The sequence below is a fragment of the Colobus angolensis genome, unplaced genomic scaffold, assembly GCF_000951035.1.
Source record: "Colobus angolensis palliatus isolate OR3802 unplaced genomic scaffold, Cang.pa_1.0 Scaffold11, whole genome shotgun sequence".
NCBI classification, from domain to species: Eukaryota; Metazoa; Chordata; class Mammalia; order Primates; family Cercopithecidae; genus Colobus; species Colobus angolensis.
The window spans coordinates 2,799,297-2,819,262 of NW_012112030.1; the positions used below are offsets into that span (position 1 = coordinate 2,799,297).

The following is a 19,966-nucleotide window of genomic DNA, read 5'->3' on the forward strand; positions in this document are numbered from 1 at the left end:
ACACACACACCATGGAATACTACTCAGCAATGAAAAGGAAAGAAATTAAGAAATTAAGAAAATTAAGAGTTTTTTAAAAAATGGAAATGAAAACACAACATACTGAAATATATGGGATACAGCAAAAAAACAAAAAAAATACACTAAATAACAGTACTAAGAGGGAAGTTTATAGCAGTAAACACCCAGATCAAAAAAGTAGATCGAGACCAGTCTGGCCAACATGGTGAAACCCCATGTCTACTAAAAATACAAAATAATTAGCCAGGCATGGTGTCATGTGCCTGTAATCCTAGCTGCTCCAGAGGCTGAGGCAGGAGAATTGCTTGAACCTGGGAGGTAGAGGTTGCAGTTAGCCGAGATTGTACCCCTGCACTCCAGCTTGGGCGACAGAGTGAGACTCCATATTAAAAAGGGGGAAAAAAAGGTAGAAAGACTGCAAATAAACAGGCTAATGGTGCACTTCAAAGAACAGAAAAGGAAAGAACAAACCAAACCCCAAATTAGCAGATAAAAAGAAATAATAATAAAAATCAGAGAAGAAATAAATTAAATTAAGACTTAAAATCTACAAAGGAGCAGCAAGATTAATAAGTTGATTTTTTGAAAAGATAAAACAAATTGATAAACCTTTAGCTGGACTAAGTAAGAAGAGAGAAAACGGAAATAAATAAAATCAGAAATGAAAAGAGAGACATAACAATTGAGACCACAGAAATACAAAGAATCATTTAAAAATATTATAAACAACTATAGACAATTTGGAAAACTTAGAAGAATTGGAAATATTTCTAGTCGTATACAAACTTACCAACACTGCGCCATGAAAAAATAGAAAAGTTCAACAAATCAATAACAAGTCATGAGATCAAAGTCATAATAATAATAATTTAAAACACCTGTCACTAAAGAAAACCCCAGGACCTGATGCTTCACTGCTGAATTCTACCAACCATTTAAAGAAGAACTAATGCTAATTCTATTCAAACTCTTAATGAAATTGAAGAGGAGAGAACACTTCTAAACTCATTTTATAGAGCCAGCATTACCCTGATACCAAAACCAGACAATGAAACAACAAAGAAAGAAGACTGCAGGCCAATGTCGCTGATGAACAAAAATGTAAAAATCCTCACCAAAATACTAGCAGACTAAATTCAACAACAGATTGAAAGATTTTTCACCAAAATCAAGTGAAATTCATTCCAGGGATGCAAAGATTGTTCAACATGAGCAAATCAATAAAGAAGTGTCAGAATCAAGAACAAAACCCATATGATCACATCAATAGATGCTAAAAAATCATTCGTAAAATTCAACATCCTGTTATAATGAAAAGCCTCAATATACCGGGTATAGAAGGAACATATTTCAACATAATAAAGGCCATGTATGATAAATCCACAGCTAATATGATACTAAATGGGGAAAAATAGAAAACATTTCCTCTAAAATGTGGAACAAGGCAAAGATGTCCATTTTCACCACATTTATTCAGCGTAATACTGGAAGTCCCAACCAGAGCAGTTAGGCAAGAGAAAGACATATGGGTCATCCTAGTTGGAAAGAAAGAAGTCAAATTAGCCTTCTGTGCAGACAATGTGGTTTTATAGTTAGAAAAATCTATAGATTCCACCAAAAAACTGTGAGAACTAATAAATACATTCAGTAAAGTTACAGAATACAAAATCAACATATAAAAATCAGTAGCATTTCTATATCCTAAAAGCAAATAACGTGAAAAAGAAATCAAAAAGCAATCCAATCTGCAATAGCTATAAATAATATAAAATACTTAGGAATCAATTTAACCAAGAAGTGAAAGATGTATACAAACAAAACTATAAAACACTGATGAAAGAAACAGAAGAGGACAAAAAAATGGAACTATATTTCATGCTCATAGATTGAAAGAATTAATATTGTTAAATAACCAAAGCAATTACTCAAAGCAATTTACAGATTCAGTGCAATCCCTATGAAAACACTAATGACGTTTTTCACAGAAATAGAAATAACAATCATAAATTTTAGATGGAACAGCAGAAGACCTCCAATAGCCAAAGCTATTCCAAGCAAAAGAACATAATTGGAGGTATTACATTACCTGACTTCAAAATATACTACAAAATTATAGTAACCAAATCAGCATGGTACTAAAACAGATACATAAACCAGTGGAACAGAATAGACAACCCAGATATAAATCCATGCATTTATAGCCAAGCCACTCTTGACAAATACAGCAAGGACATACACTGGGAAAAGACCATCTCTTCAATAAATGGCACTGGGAAAACTGGATAACCACACGCACAAGAATGAAACTAGATTCTGTCTCACACCATATAAAACATCAAATAAAAACGGATTGAATAACTAAATGTAAGACCTGAAACTGTGAAACTACTAGAAGCAAACATTGGGAAACACTCCAGGATATTGGTCTGGGCAAAGATTCTTGGGTAAGACCTCAAACTCAGGCCGTCAAAGCAAAAATATAGACAAATGGGATTACATCAATCAAAAAAGCTTCTGCACAGCAAAGGAAACAATCAACAAAGTGAAGAGACAACCCACAGAGTGGGAGAAAATATTTTTAAACTATCCATCTAATAACGGGTTAATAATCTAAATATAGAGAGAGCTCAGACAACTCAATAGCAAAAAACCAACTAATCTGATTTTAAAAATGGGTGAAAGAACTGAATAGACATTTCTCAAAAGATATACAAATGGCCAATATGTAAATAAATGCTCAACAACACTAATAATCAGAGAAATGTAACTCAAAAAGACAATGAGATATCATACCTCAGGCAGAATGGCTTTTATCAAAAAGACAGGAAATAATGGATGCTGGCAAGGATAGGAAGAAAGGAGAACCCTCATACACTATTGATGGGAGTATAAATTAGTATAGTCATTATGGAAAACTGCATGGATTTTCCTCAAAAAACTAAAGATAGTATTACTATATGATCCAGCAATTCCACTTCTGGATATGTATCCAAAAGAACGAAAATTATATAACAAACTGATAGCTGTACCATGTTTATTGCAGCACTATTTATTATAGCCAAAATATGGAATCAGCCTAAGTGTCCATCAATGAACGAACGGATAAAGAATATGTGGTATATATACACACACATTTTTAGCCATAAAAAATGAAATAATGTTATTTGTAGTAACATGATGGAACTAGAGGTCATTATGTTAAATGAAATAAGCCAAGCACAGAAAGACAAATATCCATGTTCTCATTAATATGTGGGAGATAAAAATGTCCCATGAAGATAGAGAGTAGATTGGTGGTTAACAGAGGCTGGAAAGGGTAGGGGAAAAGGAGGATAAAGAGAGGTTGATTGAGTACAAATATACAATCATAAGAAATAAAATCTAGTGTTTGATAAATCAATAAGGTGACTATAATTTACAATAATCTATTGCTATTTCAAAATAGCTAGAAGATAATTCAGATGTTTCTGGTATAATAAAAAGACAAATATTTGAAGTGATAGATAACCCAATTATATTAATTTGATCTTTACAAATTATATGAATGTACTAAATTATCACAAGTACCTAGAAACTATGTACATCAATACAAAAATAAAATTTAAAACAATGTTAATTAAAATAACAATGAGATGCCACTTATCAAATACTAAATTAGCAACATTATAAAAGATGACACTATTTAGTGTCAGTGATTATTCAGTAAAATACATTCTCATTTATAACTTAGAGGAGTAAAATTTGTTATAGCTATTGGAAAGTCGCTTTGCCAGATGGTGTTCATTGTATTGTCACAGTAATTCCATTATAAGTTATTTCCAAAAAAGATTTACCTTTATGCACTGTTTTGTTCACACTGCATATCATAATAAAATTATTTTTAAAATAATTATAAATGTACAAATATAGATAAGATTCAAGGAACTTAGCCACCATATTAAAATAGAATGTAATAAAATTGGAAAACAATTATTGTTTATTGGGTTTGTAACGAAACTGTGGACAAGTTATTTGACTTATTATTAGAAGAAACAATACTTTTTATTTTAGTCTTCTCTGCTTGGTGCCTCTGCCGTGAACTAAGTATGACACTGAGGATGAAATAAGTGAGAATGTATTTTCCAGTTTTCTTAATTTTGAGTCATATTTTATTTTATCTATTCCCCATTTGTTTCCCTTTCGTGTATTTTGTATAAGAGGCTGAGACACATCTCCATCGGGTGGGAATTCCTAAATATCAGTGGTATTTATATTCCCACCCTCTCCATGGAGTAAGGCCCCTGGAGTTGCACAGACCTGAGGTTCTTGTCCCATGTGGGTCCTCTCTCTTGAGACAGGTCTCCATCTCCTGGAATAAATTCTCCTCGAGAGAACCCCTCCTTCTGGTTGAAACTGAGAATGGATGCTTCATGGTTAGGATTCAAATTCAAATGGCCTATCCCTTATACTAGCACACTTAATGCTAAGGTTTGACACATATTAATCCCTCTGAGCTAAAATCCAATGACCCTTTCAGCACCTACCCTGCTAGTGAATTTTTAACAATTTTAATATTTATCTTCCTTTTTCTTGAACCCTCGATATTCTTCCACTTTTATTAACAAGTTCTTTACATAGTATTTACTATGTGCTGGCCATTTTTTATACAGATGAATAATTTATTTAACTATCTTAACATAATGAGGTAGTACTATTATTATCTTTACAAACTAGGAAATCAGATTTTGGAAAGGTAGTTTCTAGCCAAAGGCTACACAGCTAGTAAATTATATAAGTGGTGTTCAAACCCAGGACACTCTTGTTCTTAATCCTCCACCATGCTTCTACATTTTCTATTGGCTATTTCTGCAATCTAGATTCTGAACCCAAACATACAATTCCCTTCCTTCTATCAGCTAAGATATTTGCCTCTCTGACTCATCATCTGTATTGCAAGCTACAGCTTTAAAAGATTACATTTGTGTAAATGGAAATTGTGGATGGGCTGATTCTTGATCCTTCCACATGCTTCTGCATTTGGCCTGGCACTTTCCAATCCATCCTACTCAAAGTGGCAAGTGCATTTCTTCCCCTCTGCAAGAATCCCCCATCCTGTGTGCCCTTGGTGGCAGGTAACTCACATTTGATACAATCCTAGTGGGGTTCTCACCTCTGAGGGACAGATGTTTTTGTTTCTGAACTTGGCACCACGTGAGAAATAGAATAAACAGAACCAGGAGAAGGAGACCAAAGATACTAGATAAAATAAGTGCTGAAAGACCTGTATAGAAATTAAGCATTGATAAGTATTAAACTAGTAGATATCAGTTGTGGGTTTATATATTGTAAAAAAAACTGGTTCCCTAGTTGCTGAGAAGAATAATGGCTATACATTTTAGCATATTCATGAACAATACATAATCTTTGAAAGCTATCTTAGATGAAAACTATCTAGGAACAACTGAATCCAAATCTTTCCATAATTCTATTGCCCTAAACCTTTCCTCTTGCATTGCATTCACTACTAAAACATCAGAAATCAGAAAATACTAGAGCTTGAGCTGTGACCTGTTTCTTTTTTTCTTTTTTTTTTTTTTGAGATGGAGTCTCACTCCATCACCCAGGCTGAGTGCAGTGGCATGACCTCGGCTTACTGCAACCTCTGCCTCCTGGGTTTAAGTGATTCTCCTGAGGCTTGAGCTGTTTCTGCCAGTCTCACAAAGAATACTCGAGAATCTAGAAAGATAACTCTATCTATGAGGGTACCACGAGAGTCTTATCCTTCTCTGCGTGTAAAAAGGATTTTTCTAGAGAGAAGGACTGCATAGCAAAGCAATCATAGAGCTATTGATACCACTGGCTGCGACTCACAGACTCATATTTCTGCAGTCCAGAGTCTTCTTTGATTATCATAGCAGTTTCTGCCCTCCCTCGACCTTCCTTACAGCCTTAGGTATTGGTGTCAGCACTGATAGGCAGAAGACTATACCTGAGGAGGCATTCGGTGATTTCAGCGACTGTCCTGAGAGAGAGAGAGAAAGACATAAACGAACGAAAAGGAACTGGGTATTTCTTTTTACATCTCCTGTGAATATTGGATGTCATTTAAATATCCTTTTTACGTCTGTGAATATTGGCTGTCATTTAAAATATCACTCCTCAGAATCCTCTTGCTAAGAGGATTTAGTCTAAGGCTAAATCCAGCTTTCTTCCCTCAAAATTATGGGGGCTATTTTAGATAACTGTGGAACATTATGTTATTTAGTTGTGGAAAAACGTTAGTTTAACATAGCCTTTCATTCTTCAGCAAGAAATCCTAGTATCTTCTTTTCCCAATATTCTCTACCATTACTGGGAGGCTCAGTTTAAGCATGGCCTTTTCACACTTACCAGAGCACCTCACGCCAGCATCTTCCTTGTGTCCACAGTCACTTTGTCCCCAGGGTTTGGCATGACAGTCCCATAGAAATGACTCATTTCCTTTGCACTGCATCTCATCCAACCAGATGGTTCCAGTTCCCTGGCCAAACGAAGCCTCCCTCAGGGCAGCCAGAGCAGAGCCACAGCCCAGCTGCTGACATACCACTTCCGCCTCAGCCAGGTCCCAGGAGTCATCACACACTGTGCCCCAGGAGCCTGCGTGCCAGATCTCCACTCTCCCAGAGCACTCCGTGTCTCCTCCACGCACTCTTATTCTATCTACAAAGGCACAAAACATGGCTGTCTTTACTCCTGAAGGAGGTTGTGGGAGAATGCTAAGGTAGAAAAACTTGAAGGTAATAAATGTGCTTGATGAATATGGGTGTGGTAAGGAAGGCAGAATTTCAATGTTACATAGATTAGACAAGGACCTGTAAAGTGAATAAGCCCCTACACCTGACTGTGGTTTGTACTAGTCACAGTCAAGGGGTGAAACATCTCCAGCGAGGCCAAAACAGATATTCATTTTCTACTCTAGGTGTCTGAAAACAAAACATATTGATTTCATTTTCCAAATTTCAATGTCCTATTTGACGCAAACCTCCTGTCTTGTCCCTCTCATTTTCACAATTTCTCCAAAGATAACTAATGTTCGTTTGGCTCAAGTCTGATCCATAGGCCATTGCTTCTTCTATGTCTTCCAATTATCAGTCCTTTCTTGCCTTCACTTCGCTCCCTGTAAGTATGTATACTAAGATCATAACTACAAACACTCTCTTTCCCAAATGAATAATGCCTTGGCACTAGTGACTTCTCATCACATGGCTGTGTACAAATGCAGGATAAGCCTAACTCTCCATCTCCTTTAAGCTGGTTCCTGAAATACTGAGTTTCACTGCAGATAATTATAACTGGGGTCATTTTAAACTTGCTGCCAAAAAAGGTGGCAGAATCCTCGATATTTTAGAATGATCTTATCATTTTTATTTCTCATTCTTTATTATTTTGTTACACGTTCTTTCATATTCTAAGCCTCTGCCTTACCTCTGCCCACCAACGACATGAAGACCAAAAGAGAATCTCGGGATTTCTCTATTGGATCTTAGTTCCCGTAATAATATAATATAGTTTCAGTAGATAATTAACTTTTAGGTAATTTGGCTTCTATTCAAAAGGGTGTTTTTGATCTAAACATCTCATCCCCAGGTCTGATAAGTCATCCCCAAGTCCCCAGACCTGGTAACTTTCACATGTACCTTTTAAAAATTTTCCTTTCTCATTGTCATAAGAGTCCCTCTCCAGTTACCAGGTTAACTCTTTTCTCTCTCGCATAGCCAAACATCTTGAAAGAGTTTATTTTTTCTCTTCATTTTTGTAAATCTCCTGCTCATTAATAAATAGTTTTAGACTAGCTTCTACCTCCTACCATTGAATAGCCTACATAATAATAAATCACTGAATGGCCTATATAATAATACATTCAGAGTATGGTTTTTAATCCTACGTCTTTGCTATGGTTTGGCTCTAACCCCATCCAAATCTGGAACTGTAGCTCCCATAATTCCCATGTGCTGTTGGGGGGACCTGGTAGGAGGTAATTGAATCATAGGGATGGGTCTTTCCTGTGCTGTTCTTGTGATAGTGAATAAGTCTCACAAGATCTGATGGTTTTATACAGGGGAGTTCCCCTGCACATGCTCTTTTGACTGCCACCATGTAAAACGTGACTTTGCTCCTCCTTTGCCTTCAGCCATGATTGTGAGGCCTCCCCAGCCATGTGGAACTGTGAGTCCATTAAGCCTCTTTCCTTTATAAATTACCTAGTTTCTGATATTTCTTTATTAGCAGCATGAGAACTGACTAATGCATTCTTTCATCCTTTCACAAAATTGACTCAAGAAAATGAGACTAAGCCAATAGTCCTGGACATTCTTTTTAAGTATTAACAAATTACTATCCAAAATAGCTGTAGTTATTCTCTTTCAAATATTAAAACACAATGATTTTATTCCATATACTATTAAAGATCATAAAAGCTGGCAGAATTCATCCTAGTCAATTTTACATTTGAACAAATCTCCAATGCTAATATCAACAAATATAAAAAGAGCACTGAAGATCTATTGCATAGTATCATTCATATACATATAGATGCAAAATTTTAACATACAATATTGATAAATTAAAACTTAAGATAGTTGAAATCCAAAATTTCAGGTAATATAATTGATCAAATAGGAAAATAGATTTTGGGAAGAAAATATTGAGAAATATGCTTAAAATAATTTTCTCTGTATTTAAAGATATTTAATATGATGCTACTTAAAATGGAAATAACTTGAATTTTTTACATGTCCAATGACAGGGATTTGGTGCATCAGATTACAGTGTATCATACGGTAAAAAAAATATACTTTAACTTGAGAAAATATTGCTAAATCAAAAGAGCAGCCAGCACAAAAATGCATAGTATAACTTTTTTGCAATAAAATAGATGAATATATATAAAATATATACACATATATGATACTCAAGAGTGTAACATCAGCTATATATCATCAACTGATCATGGTACTATAGGTGATATTTGTGGTTTTTGTCAAGATTTCTGGGATTTTTCAATTTTTGGGGGAATGATATTTTGTGACAAAATTACAATAGTAAAAAGAAGCAAAATGCTTAAAAGTATGAACCACAAATGGACAATACTCATAAATAATGTCCATATCCACTACTAACCAAGCCCATGCAAATTATGTTGATTTAGGTGAAATTTTAATTTGGGAAGGTATGTGTATGTCTGTGTATATGTTTCTCTCTGTGTGTAACATTGATGGGAAGGGTGAAATAAAATCAATGCTCTCATATACTGGTGATAAGAATGAAAACTAATGCATAGGTTTTCTGCTGGAGTAATTAGCTAGTACATATAAAGAATCATAAAAATGTTCACTCATTTTACCCACTCATTATGGGACTAGAAATATAACCTTCAGATATAATCAGAGATTCACTGAAAATGAACAAGGATGCTTATAATGGTATTATTTATACTAGTTTGACATTGAGAAATAACCTTAATACCAATAATCACATGGTTATTTATGTTCACATGATAAAATATTACATGCCATTTGAAAGCTATTCATTGAAATTAGAATATATTTACAGTATACTTTTACATATAAAAGTAGGATACAGAAATCCTATAGCGTAATGCTATACATTACATGCATATATATCATACTATATATACATATACACATATATAGTATCTATATTTCATATACACATACCTATATTTCATACACACAATCATAACTTCAAGTTTTTGTACAAAAGGAAGTCTAATAGTTAATGTTTCTGAATATTAGTAATGGTTATTTTTGATAATCAGATTAAACGTGGAATGCATTTTATTGTTTATAATTGTACAATTTCTAAAATCTCTACAATAAACATATTAAATTTTAATCAAATAAGACAATTTACAAGTGTCTTATAAATAATCAACTAACTTCCCATAGTAAAATGTTCTGCAGGAAAAAATAGAGCTGTTTAATCTCCCTAATTAATTCACGTTTCCTCAAAAGTTCTGGGCTTCCTAGAATTTCTAAGACAAAGTATATACATAATATTTTCATTTTTTAAAACACTATAATTTTTTTATGAGTTGTTATCCCTTTATGTGCTTTCATCCAGCTTCTCACAAGGAGCTTAAAGGAATCAAAAGAGACAATATACATTTTTAAATACCCTGTAAAATACTAAACCAAAATAATAAAATTTCAATACAGAATAGATGTGACAAATCAGGATTTACTGTCATGCACTTTTCAGTGAGTCTGCCGTGTGTTCCTGAATGGAAAGATTTGCTATTTGTGCTAAGTTATATTTCACAGGGCTTCAGTGACAGCCAGTGTTTAGAAAGATACCCACCTTCACATGTAATCCAGGTCTCTTCTGCTGGGCTGGAGATTCTTCGCTCCCATGGGGCAGATAGGCACTGCCATATGGAGATATGCGTTTTAGAACACTGAATGTCATCCACCCACATGAAACCAGAGCCTATCTTAGACAAAGGGGCGAGGCTGACAACTCCATTCTCCCCACAGCCCAGCTGCCTGCACACAATCCCTGCTATGGCTGTGGTGATGTTCCTCCTGCCAACGCTGCCCCAGGTCCCATTATAGAAGACTTCCAATCTCCCAGCACAGCTCTCCATTTCAGTTTCACTGTAGAGCCTCACGGCTGTGAATTCTACAGAGAAATACAAAACTTAGTGTTAAATATTTCCTTTGGAGTTGGAAAATTCCTCCTCAAGGAATCCATTTTTCCCTTGGAAATAATATATTAGGGCTCACGATACAATTTCATAAATCACTCTGACATATTAACAGCATAAATCTGATGGAAACTAAGGGTCTTGTATGATTTCACGATTAGCATGGGTTTCCCAAATATAGTATTTGAGCTTTAAATTTATATCAACTTAAGTTAAAATGCAACCTTCTACATTCTACTCTCGAAAATAAATTCAATTCAGGAAATAATCAGGAGGTTAATCCCATTTGCAGGGATGTCCAAGGGAGAGAATACAGTTATGGGTTCTTAGTTTCTGTTTCTGGTCAGGCTGGTCAAGTCCCTTCCTCATCCCTCTTTTTCGCTTACCACTAGAGACAGAAACTAACAACCATGGCTTCAGGCTACTGAAAGCCTAAAACAAAACAAAACAGAACAACAAAATAAGGCAGATTGGACACGGTTGACAGTGTGTTCTCAGAGCCAAGGTGGATGTAACGTAAGGTCCCTTTCTTGGGGTCTAACCTTCTCTGACAGTAAAACCAATCTTATTTTTCTCAGTTATGAATGATACCCAGACAAGTGTAATATGACAAGGGTATTAAGAAATCAGTATAAGAATAGGATTAAAATCAAGTGACTTTTTTTATTCCTAGGCCATACGCTTTTCACTATACTTTACAATTGTGTGTGTGCAAGTGTGTGCACGCATGTGTAGAGGAGGGTGCAAAGCTAGTAGCACAGACCTGAGCAGATGACCCCTGCGTCCTCCTTGTGCCTGCAGTCGTGCTGCCCCCAGCCCCGGGAAGGGCACTGCCACAAGTGGGACTCCGTTCCTGTGCAGTTCAGGTCATCCAGCCAGATGGGCCCTGACCCCGCCCCAAAGTGAGCAGAGACTGTAGCATTGAGGGCCACTCCACAGCCCAGCTTTCGACACACCACGTGGGCATCACTCAGGTCCCAGCTGTCATCACAGATGGTGCCCCACAAGCCGTTGTGATAGATCTCTACTCTCCCGGCACAGCGGCCGTCCCCGTCCACCAGGCGGAGCTGTTTGTCCTCTTAGAGAAGAAAGTCCGGTTAATAGGTCACATTCTTTAGGGTCGCAGTGTTACCTAAAACTGATTCTGCTTACCTAAGCAGATGAAAGCACGGCCCTCTGGAACTGCAGACAAATACGGGTCAGATAAATTTGCAAGGCATGGAAACAGTGGCCGGGTCAGGTTTCCTGGTGGAGGGTGTAGGAAATGGGGCAAAAGTAAGACCAAAATACATGGAAAAGGTTGAAGAGTTCTGTGATAACATGGAATCAGCATTTGTGCTGAGGACTTCTCAAACCCTGTCGTCTATTGAAATCATTTTTATTAATGATGTCTACTTGTAAATCCCAAACACAGAGGTGTTAACTTCACCCTAGGAATGGCCCTAGTTATCATTATTTCTTACATGTTACTCTTTGACTGTCATGCCTATCCTCTCTCCACCTGTGCCCCCATTTTCTTACCCCTCTTTACTTTAATCCCACACTCCCTCTACCATCTCTGGGTTATACTGACAGTAGTTAACCATAAGCATTGTTCTCTTACCTGTGCAGGTCACAGAGACAGTATTTCCATGGATACAGGGAGGTGCTCCAAGAACTGTCATTTGACAGTTATCCAGAAGTGACTCATTCCCTAAGCAATGAAACCTGTGTCCCCACACACGACCAGTTCTTTCTCCAATATATTTTCCTCCTGTGGTTGAGACAGCAGCCCCACAGCTGAGCTGTCTACATAGAACATGGGCATCTTCTGGGTACCAGTGGGTGTCACACAGTAAGCCCCAGAGTCCAAGCACCTTGATCTCCACTTGCCCGTCACACTGGGATTTGCCATTCACAAGTCGGACATCTGTATATCCTGGGAGGAGACAAGGCCATAGAAGAGACATCAGGACTTATCCGCTCCAGCCTCATACTCCCCATCTCTAGCCCCACCAATTAAGATTATTTAAAAATCTCACGGGAACAGACAACTCCAACTTCTCTGCTGTGGATACAAGTGTCTTCCGGATGTTGAACCGTGGGGCATAATGCAAGGTGAGTTTCACGCCCTTCACACTGGAACTTTTCGGCCCAAGTTAGACCACTCCCTTTTCCAAAGTGATCTCCCACAGAAAGAGATACGGCATCTCCACAATTTAATTCTCTGCACAGCACACTGGCAGCATGAAGAGAGAAATCAGAATCACAGACAGAGCCCCATGTGTCTGCATGTTTCACTTCAACACGTCCAGAGCAGGGCATATCAGCTCCAACCAGCCTGGGCTGCCTGTGGGCTACAAAATAGTATTTCAAAAGTTAGTTTTTAGGGTTTTCCAATATCTGTCCCTGTCTCCAATCTCCACCTCTAACCCCAGAGCAATGTTTTTTCCATTCATCGTTAGAACATCCCATTTGTAGGGGCTCAGAGGATGAGATTAGCAGTACAGACTTAAATTCATAGATCTGGATTACATATCTATTTCCTATGTCTTGGTGACCCACCAATCCTAGATTTAGAGCTCCTCAGAAGGAAATGAATTGCACAATTTGTTTACATTAAAAAATACTAATTAACTTCAGCATTAAACAATATATATGAAGATTTGTAGTCATCTTAAGAAGATGGTGTAACGTAAGAATAGAAAGACTTCTACCTACTGGTTAGATCCCAGTAATCCATCTAAATGAGTAATTTATAAACGACAAAAAAATACTGCCCATTATTCTGACTCTATTCTTTGCAGCAAAACTACTTATATTAGTAATATAAATTATCTGTCTCCAACCCAGCCATTTTTCCAAACTCCTGACTCATTTATCCAATTTCTACTTAGCATTTCCACTTGGAATTCTTATAGACATCTCAATGTGAATTCTTTGGAGTCCTTTCAAACTTCTATCCAAGGTTGCAGACTTCCATATTTCTATTGATAGAACTCCACCATTCCAGACACTCAAATATTTTGAAATAATTCTTGACTTCTGTTGCATAATTTATCTCGCCTTTCAGAAAGTTTTGTTTTCTGTATTTTCAAAGTATGTCCACAATCCCAAAACTTCTCACCCCTTCGGCCCTAGTGCCTGGATTGAGCCACCATCATTACTTGCCTGAGTTACTGTAATAGATTCCTACAGATTCCCTGTTTCTATAATTATTCCTCTATAGTTCATCTTTTTAAAAAAATAAAAACCCAGAGAGATCATTTAAAATGATGTATCAGGTTAAATAAGTATTCTGCCCGAAATCCTCCCATGACTCTATATTTTACTCAGAGTAAAAACTTAAACTCCTACAAAGATCTACTTGTCCCTGAGTGACCTTCCCCTGCTCATTTACTTCTTTTGGTGCCATGTTCTGATGCTTTACTTATTGCTCTTCAGCTGCACTGGATTCCTTTCTCTTCTTCAAACATATCAGGCATAATCCTACCCCAAGGCTTTTCAACTGGCTGTATCTCTATTTGTATTTTCCTTCTGCATATATGCATATAACTGCCTCTCTCATGATCTTCAAGTCTTTGTCTATGTTTCACCTTTTAAGTAAGGCCTACCCCAATCATTTTATTTGGAATTTCATTCTGTCCCATAAACAGTCTGGATTCTATTTTCTAGTTCTAATTTTCCCATAGCTTCTAACATCAGCTAACAGCATATATTTTACTTCATCACAGAAAGTGATGCTCTTTTGAACAGGACTACTCTAGAATCTCCTATCAATAAAAAAATTGAGTAACTCCCCTGGAGATTATATTCCTTTTTAGTCATCACCTTATCTATTTCTTCCCCTTAAAATTTCAACTTTTTGGAAATAGTCTATGCCTATTATTCCAACATTTTTACCTCCCATTTCCTTCTCAACTTGAAATGATCTCCTTTTTCTAATGTGACAAAACTACTTTTATTAAATTTATTCATGACTTCTCTGTTGCTATGTTTAGTGGAAATTGTTCAGTTTCATCTATATTGGCTTCTTAGGGTTTTTTTTTAATCCATGTCCCCATCTTTTTGAAACATCTTCTTCCCTTGGCTTTAGCGATGTGACATTCTGTAACCACTATTCCTCAGTATGCTTTTCCAACTTCTTTTATGTCAATAAACTATTAAATATTATTGTTCCTCAGGGCTAAGAGCTCCTCTTTCTTTGATCTAGGCTTTAAAAATTCTCAATTTACATTTTATTCCTAGATTTGGTTTCTATCCACATATCTAGGACTCTAATAGTTACATCTCCATTCAATAGAAGTCTTCTGATCACCTAAATTTTATATCATATTTCCTCCAACCCTCTTCATTTGATGACTGCTTTACTATTGCCTCATATTTCACACATACAAAATTGGACTCATCATCCCACTCTCTCTAACCTGCTCCTCTTCCAAGATTATCTTTCCAGACAATGAAACTGCAGTGCACCCATCTGCTTAGTCTAGAAACCTTTATCTTTATTCCCACATTCAGTGTATTAAGTTCTGCTGGTTTCAGCTACTAAATATTTCTGAAATTTGGAAGCTTTTCAGCAGCTCCACAGTGAGCATCCTAATCAAAATTCCACATCTTCCCTAGAATTATTCAACAACATGACTCTCAGCATCCAATAGCCTTCTCTCTCCAATACACACACAGACACACACACACACACCACACTGCAGCCAGAGTGCTGTCTTTGAAATGCAAGTTGTATCATGCTTACAACCTTCAATGGTTTATCATTCACTTTAGAATAAAGTCCAGAATTCCTATTCCATAAATAACCTTTCCCTTCCCTACATACCAAGACTTTATTATAACTTTTCACCCTTGTTCACTTGGATCTAATACCTCTTCTTTCAACCATCTTTTAGTTCCCGGAATAACACAAGCTTATTCCCAAGTGTGGTACTCGAATAAAATACTGCTGTTTAAATTAATCTTCCCAACACTTCTTCATATGATTAAATCATACCTGTCCTTCACATCTTTCCTTAACTATCACTTCACAGAAGTATTCTCCAACTCTGCAAATAGGTAATGTCTTCTAATTATGCCTTCTCATTTCATCTTGTGCTTCTACTTCACACAATTTTAAATAAACAATTATTTTATTATATATTTTTATTATACACCTGTCTTCCAGATAAGAGGGTAGGATTACTTTTATCTAGTTCGTTTACTTTTGACCTAATACTGTTGAGTAGCCACTTCATAAACATGTATTAAATAAGTGCAAAAAATAAATAATTGAATAAGTGTGTTTATCTTTGTCCAGAAATTACCTGAGCAGATCAAACTTGCTTCCATATTGAAACGACATGCAGTCTGTTTCCACTCCCATCGTATACAATCCCAGAGAGACGCTTCCCTTCCAGTGCAGCCAGAATTAGATATAAAGATGTGTAATGTTCTTTCTGTGAAATGAGGCTCTCTGGAGACCAAGATTGCAGACCCACATTCAAGTTGCCTGCAAACAACTTCAGCAATGTTTATTCCCCAGCTGTCAGCACACAGAATTCCCAAGGCACCCTGGACTTTCACCTCAACTCTTCCAGCACATCTGCTGCTTCCACCCACAAGCCTCAGCTCCATATCTGATGCATCTGAAACCAAATACCACAATGATTTTAGAGAACCACTTTGTGTGAGACATTAAAGATTCGTATCCATTCACATACACTAACATAGACCAGTGGCCAAAAGTTGAGAGATTGTTCAGGTCCTGGCTTCACCAGTGTTTAATTTTATTTTGTACTTTCCTTCAAACTTAACTTTCCTTTTTATTGGATAAAAAATAAAATAACAAAAGTACACCAAGGTATGTTTCAAATCCATGAACATTTCTGGCTTATAAAGCAAGGACATAATTTCACTACAACATCTTATCAGAGACTGCGGATAAAAAATATTGTTACTTAATGGCCCTAATTCTTGCCTGAATATTTGAAGAATTACATATTACATGTTAGATACTGAAGAGAATGTTAGGAAGAGGTGAAATAATTTAATGAAAAGGTGATTCCTCAAGGATCTAAAACTAGAAATACCATTTTACCCAGCCATCCCATTACTGGGTATATACCCAAAAGATTATAAATCGTGCTGCTATAAAGACACATGCACACGTATGTTTATTGCGGCACTATTCACAATAGCAAAGACTTGGAACCAACCCAAATGTCCCTCAGTGATAGACTGGATAAAGAAAATGTGACACATATACACCATGGAATGCTATGCAGCCATAAAAAAGGATGAGTTCACGTCCTTTGCAGGGACATGGATGAAGCTGGAAACCATCATTCTGAGCAAACTATCACAAGGACAGAAAACCAAACACCGCATATTCTCACTCATAGGTGGGAACTGAACAATGAGAACACTTGGGCACAGGGTGGGGAACATCACACACCAGGGCCTGTTGTGAGGTGGGGAACGGGGGGAGGGATAGCATTAGGAGAAATACCTAATGTAAATGATGAGTTAATGGGTGCAGCACACCAACATGGCACACGTATACATATGTAACAAACCTGCATGTTGTGCACATGTACCCTAGAACTTAAAGTATAATAATAAAAAGAAAAAGTCAAGGAAAAACTGCATAGGGTTGTGATATTACCAAATCCAGAAAAATGGAGAAACTTGCCTATTAGTAATGCCAAATGAAGTAATTCTAAAAAGAAATTGGAGCTCAGGAAAAGAAAACATGAAATTCACTGTATGTGAGTAGAGGAGTAGGTGGGTTTTTTTTTTTAATGAAAAATGCTCAACATCACTAATGATCAGGAAAATGCAAATCAAAACTACAATGCAACACCACCTTACTCCTGTAAGAATGGCCATAATCAAAAAATCAAAAAATCATAGATGTTTGCATGGATGCAGTGGAAAGGGAACACTTCAGCACTGCTGGTGGGAATGTAAACTAGTACAACCACTATGAAAAACAGTGTGGAGATTCTTTAAAGAACTAAAAGCAGAGCTACCATTTGATCCAGCAATCCCACTACTAGGTATCTACCCAGAGGAAAATAAGTCATTATCTGAAAAAGATACTTGCAAACGCATGTTTGTAGCAGCACAAATCACAATTGCCAAAATATTGAACCAGCCCAAATGCCCATCAATCAACAAGTGGATAAAGAAACTGGTGTGTGTGTGTGTGTGTATACACACGCACATATATATACACATACATATGTATATACATATATACACATATATATACACACACATATATATAGACATATATATATGATGGAATACTACTTAGCCATAAAGAAGAATGAATTAATGGCATTCACAGCAACATGGATGGAATTGAAGACTATTATTCTAAGCGAAGTAACTCAGGAATGGAAAACCATACATTGTATGTTCTCACTCATAAGTGGGGGCTAAATTACGAGGATGCAAAGACATAATAATAACACAATGGACTTTGAGGACTCAGGGGAAAGGGTAGGAGGGGGTTGAGGAATAAAAGACTACAAATTGGGCCGAGCGCGGTGGCTCAAGCCTGTAATCCCAGCACTTTGGGAGGCCGAGACGGGCGGATCACGAGGTCAGGAGATCGAGACCATCCTGGCTAACACGGTGAAACCCCATCTCTAATAAAAAATACAAAAAAAAACTAGCCGGGCGAGGTGGCCAGCACCTGTAGTCCCAGCTACTCGGGAGGCTGAGGCAGGAGAATGGCGTGAACCCGGGAGGCGGAGCTTGCAGTGAGCTGAGATCCGGCCACTGCACTCCAGCCTGGGCGGCAGAGCGAGACTCCGTCTCAAAAAAAAAAAAAAAAAAAAAAAAAAAAAGACTACAAATTGGGTTCAGCGTATACTGCTTGGGTGATGGGTGCATCAAAATCTCACAAATCAAAACTAAAGAACTTACTCATGTAACCAATTACCACCTGTTCCCCCAAAAACCTATAGAAATAAAAAACTTTTTAAATAGGAGGAAAAACAAGAATTAAATCAGAAAGTAATTCTGAGCCAAATTGGAAGAGTCAGCTCTTGAAGGAAATTTTTAGCAGTATTGATGTAAAATGAAATGAATCTAATTCTAGAAAGGTTACTTTACCTTTTTAGGACAGTTTGGTAGCTTTGAGCGTGCTGTGGCATAGTCTGTGAAACAAAAATAATATTGCCTGCTAATTTGAGAATATATCTAATTATATAAGAGTGTAACACTTCTTTAATTAAAAACTATAAATGGTATCAGCTTGTTTTCTATTGTTTTAGTTAAAAATAAAAATTCACATTATTAAATGTCTATGTGATATCAAGCTATTTTTCTACTTTATATACTACATTATATTAATAGATTTATTGACTTCCTAATGTTGACAGATCTGACATGTCAGAAAATCAGCTCTGACTTTGTCTGACCAGCTCAAACCTGACCAAGTTACTTCCTATTGGCCTTGAGAAGAAGAAAAATATCATGAACATGGTCTAGAGGACCTGGAATGTCTGTCCTTTCCTGCCACTTCAGCCCCACTTCCTGCCTTATAAAACAGCTGAATGAAATTTTACTACATTGGTTCTTTTGATATAATCTTGTGTAGACATGAGATGATCCTCTAAATAAAACTCTTCATTCAGCAGAAAAATAGAGTTGCAATGTCTTTCTATTTTAAGCCTATTTGTTACTCTATGTGTTTGGAGCTCAGTGACAGGGTTTGTAAAACATAAGTTTCTATTTGTAATTGGCAGGAGTTTCAAAACAATAATCATGTGAGGGTGGCAGATCAGTCTTAGCAACTTTACCATAAAAGTAAAAAGAAATTTTTTAAAATGGGACTTATTGTAGGTACTGATGTTTAGAGAGCTCTAATTTTGTGTGTGGTGGCAGGGAGGGTAGGAAGAATAAACATACGTATCTTGTAGGAATCTCTGTCGAAACTGAGATTCCATGAAAGGGTGTCTAGAAATAGATGAACTTTCTTCCCTAAATGAACTACACTAAATATAGGGAAAAACATATTTCACTGCTTTGTAGCAACAGATGCCCACTCTGAGAGAGAGTCTTAGGTGGAAAAACAGGTGTTGCAGGTGATTCATCATAAAAAGGTGACATCACATTGACTTTTAGGTTTTTCTGAATTTAAAAAATACGTATTTACGGCCGGGCGCGGTGGCTCAAGCCTGTAATCCCAGCACTTTGGGATGCGAGACAGGCGGATCATGAGGTCAGGAGATCGAGACCATCCTGGCTAACACGGTGAAACCCCGTCTCTACTAAAAA

General features: G+C 36.8%; 1 protein-coding gene across 2 annotated transcripts in view; it reads right to left on the minus strand.

Annotated features, from left to right (window-relative positions):
* Window positions 1-19,966, minus strand: part of CD163L1 (CD163 molecule-like 1) — an 83,861-nt gene that overhangs the window by 8,098 nt on the left and 55,797 nt on the right. For both annotated transcript variants that reach the window (XM_011952574.1, XM_011952564.1), the window contains exons 9-18: window positions 16,000-16,320; window positions 12,727-13,041; window positions 12,309-12,623; window positions 11,858-11,950; window positions 11,469-11,783; window positions 10,360-10,680; window positions 6,391-6,699; window positions 5,990-6,022; window positions 5,171-5,281; window positions 4,318-4,413 (exon numbers count right to left, since the gene is read on the minus strand). In XM_011952574.1, coding sequence (XP_011807964.1) covers window positions 4,318-4,413; window positions 5,171-5,281; window positions 5,990-6,022; window positions 6,391-6,699; window positions 10,360-10,680; window positions 11,469-11,783; window positions 11,858-11,950; window positions 12,309-12,623; window positions 12,727-13,041; window positions 16,000-16,320 — 2,229 coding nt within the window. The remainder of the gene's footprint in view (window positions 1-4,317; window positions 4,414-5,170; window positions 5,282-5,989; window positions 6,023-6,390; window positions 6,700-10,359; window positions 10,681-11,468; window positions 11,784-11,857; window positions 11,951-12,308; window positions 12,624-12,726; window positions 13,042-15,999; window positions 16,321-19,966) is intronic.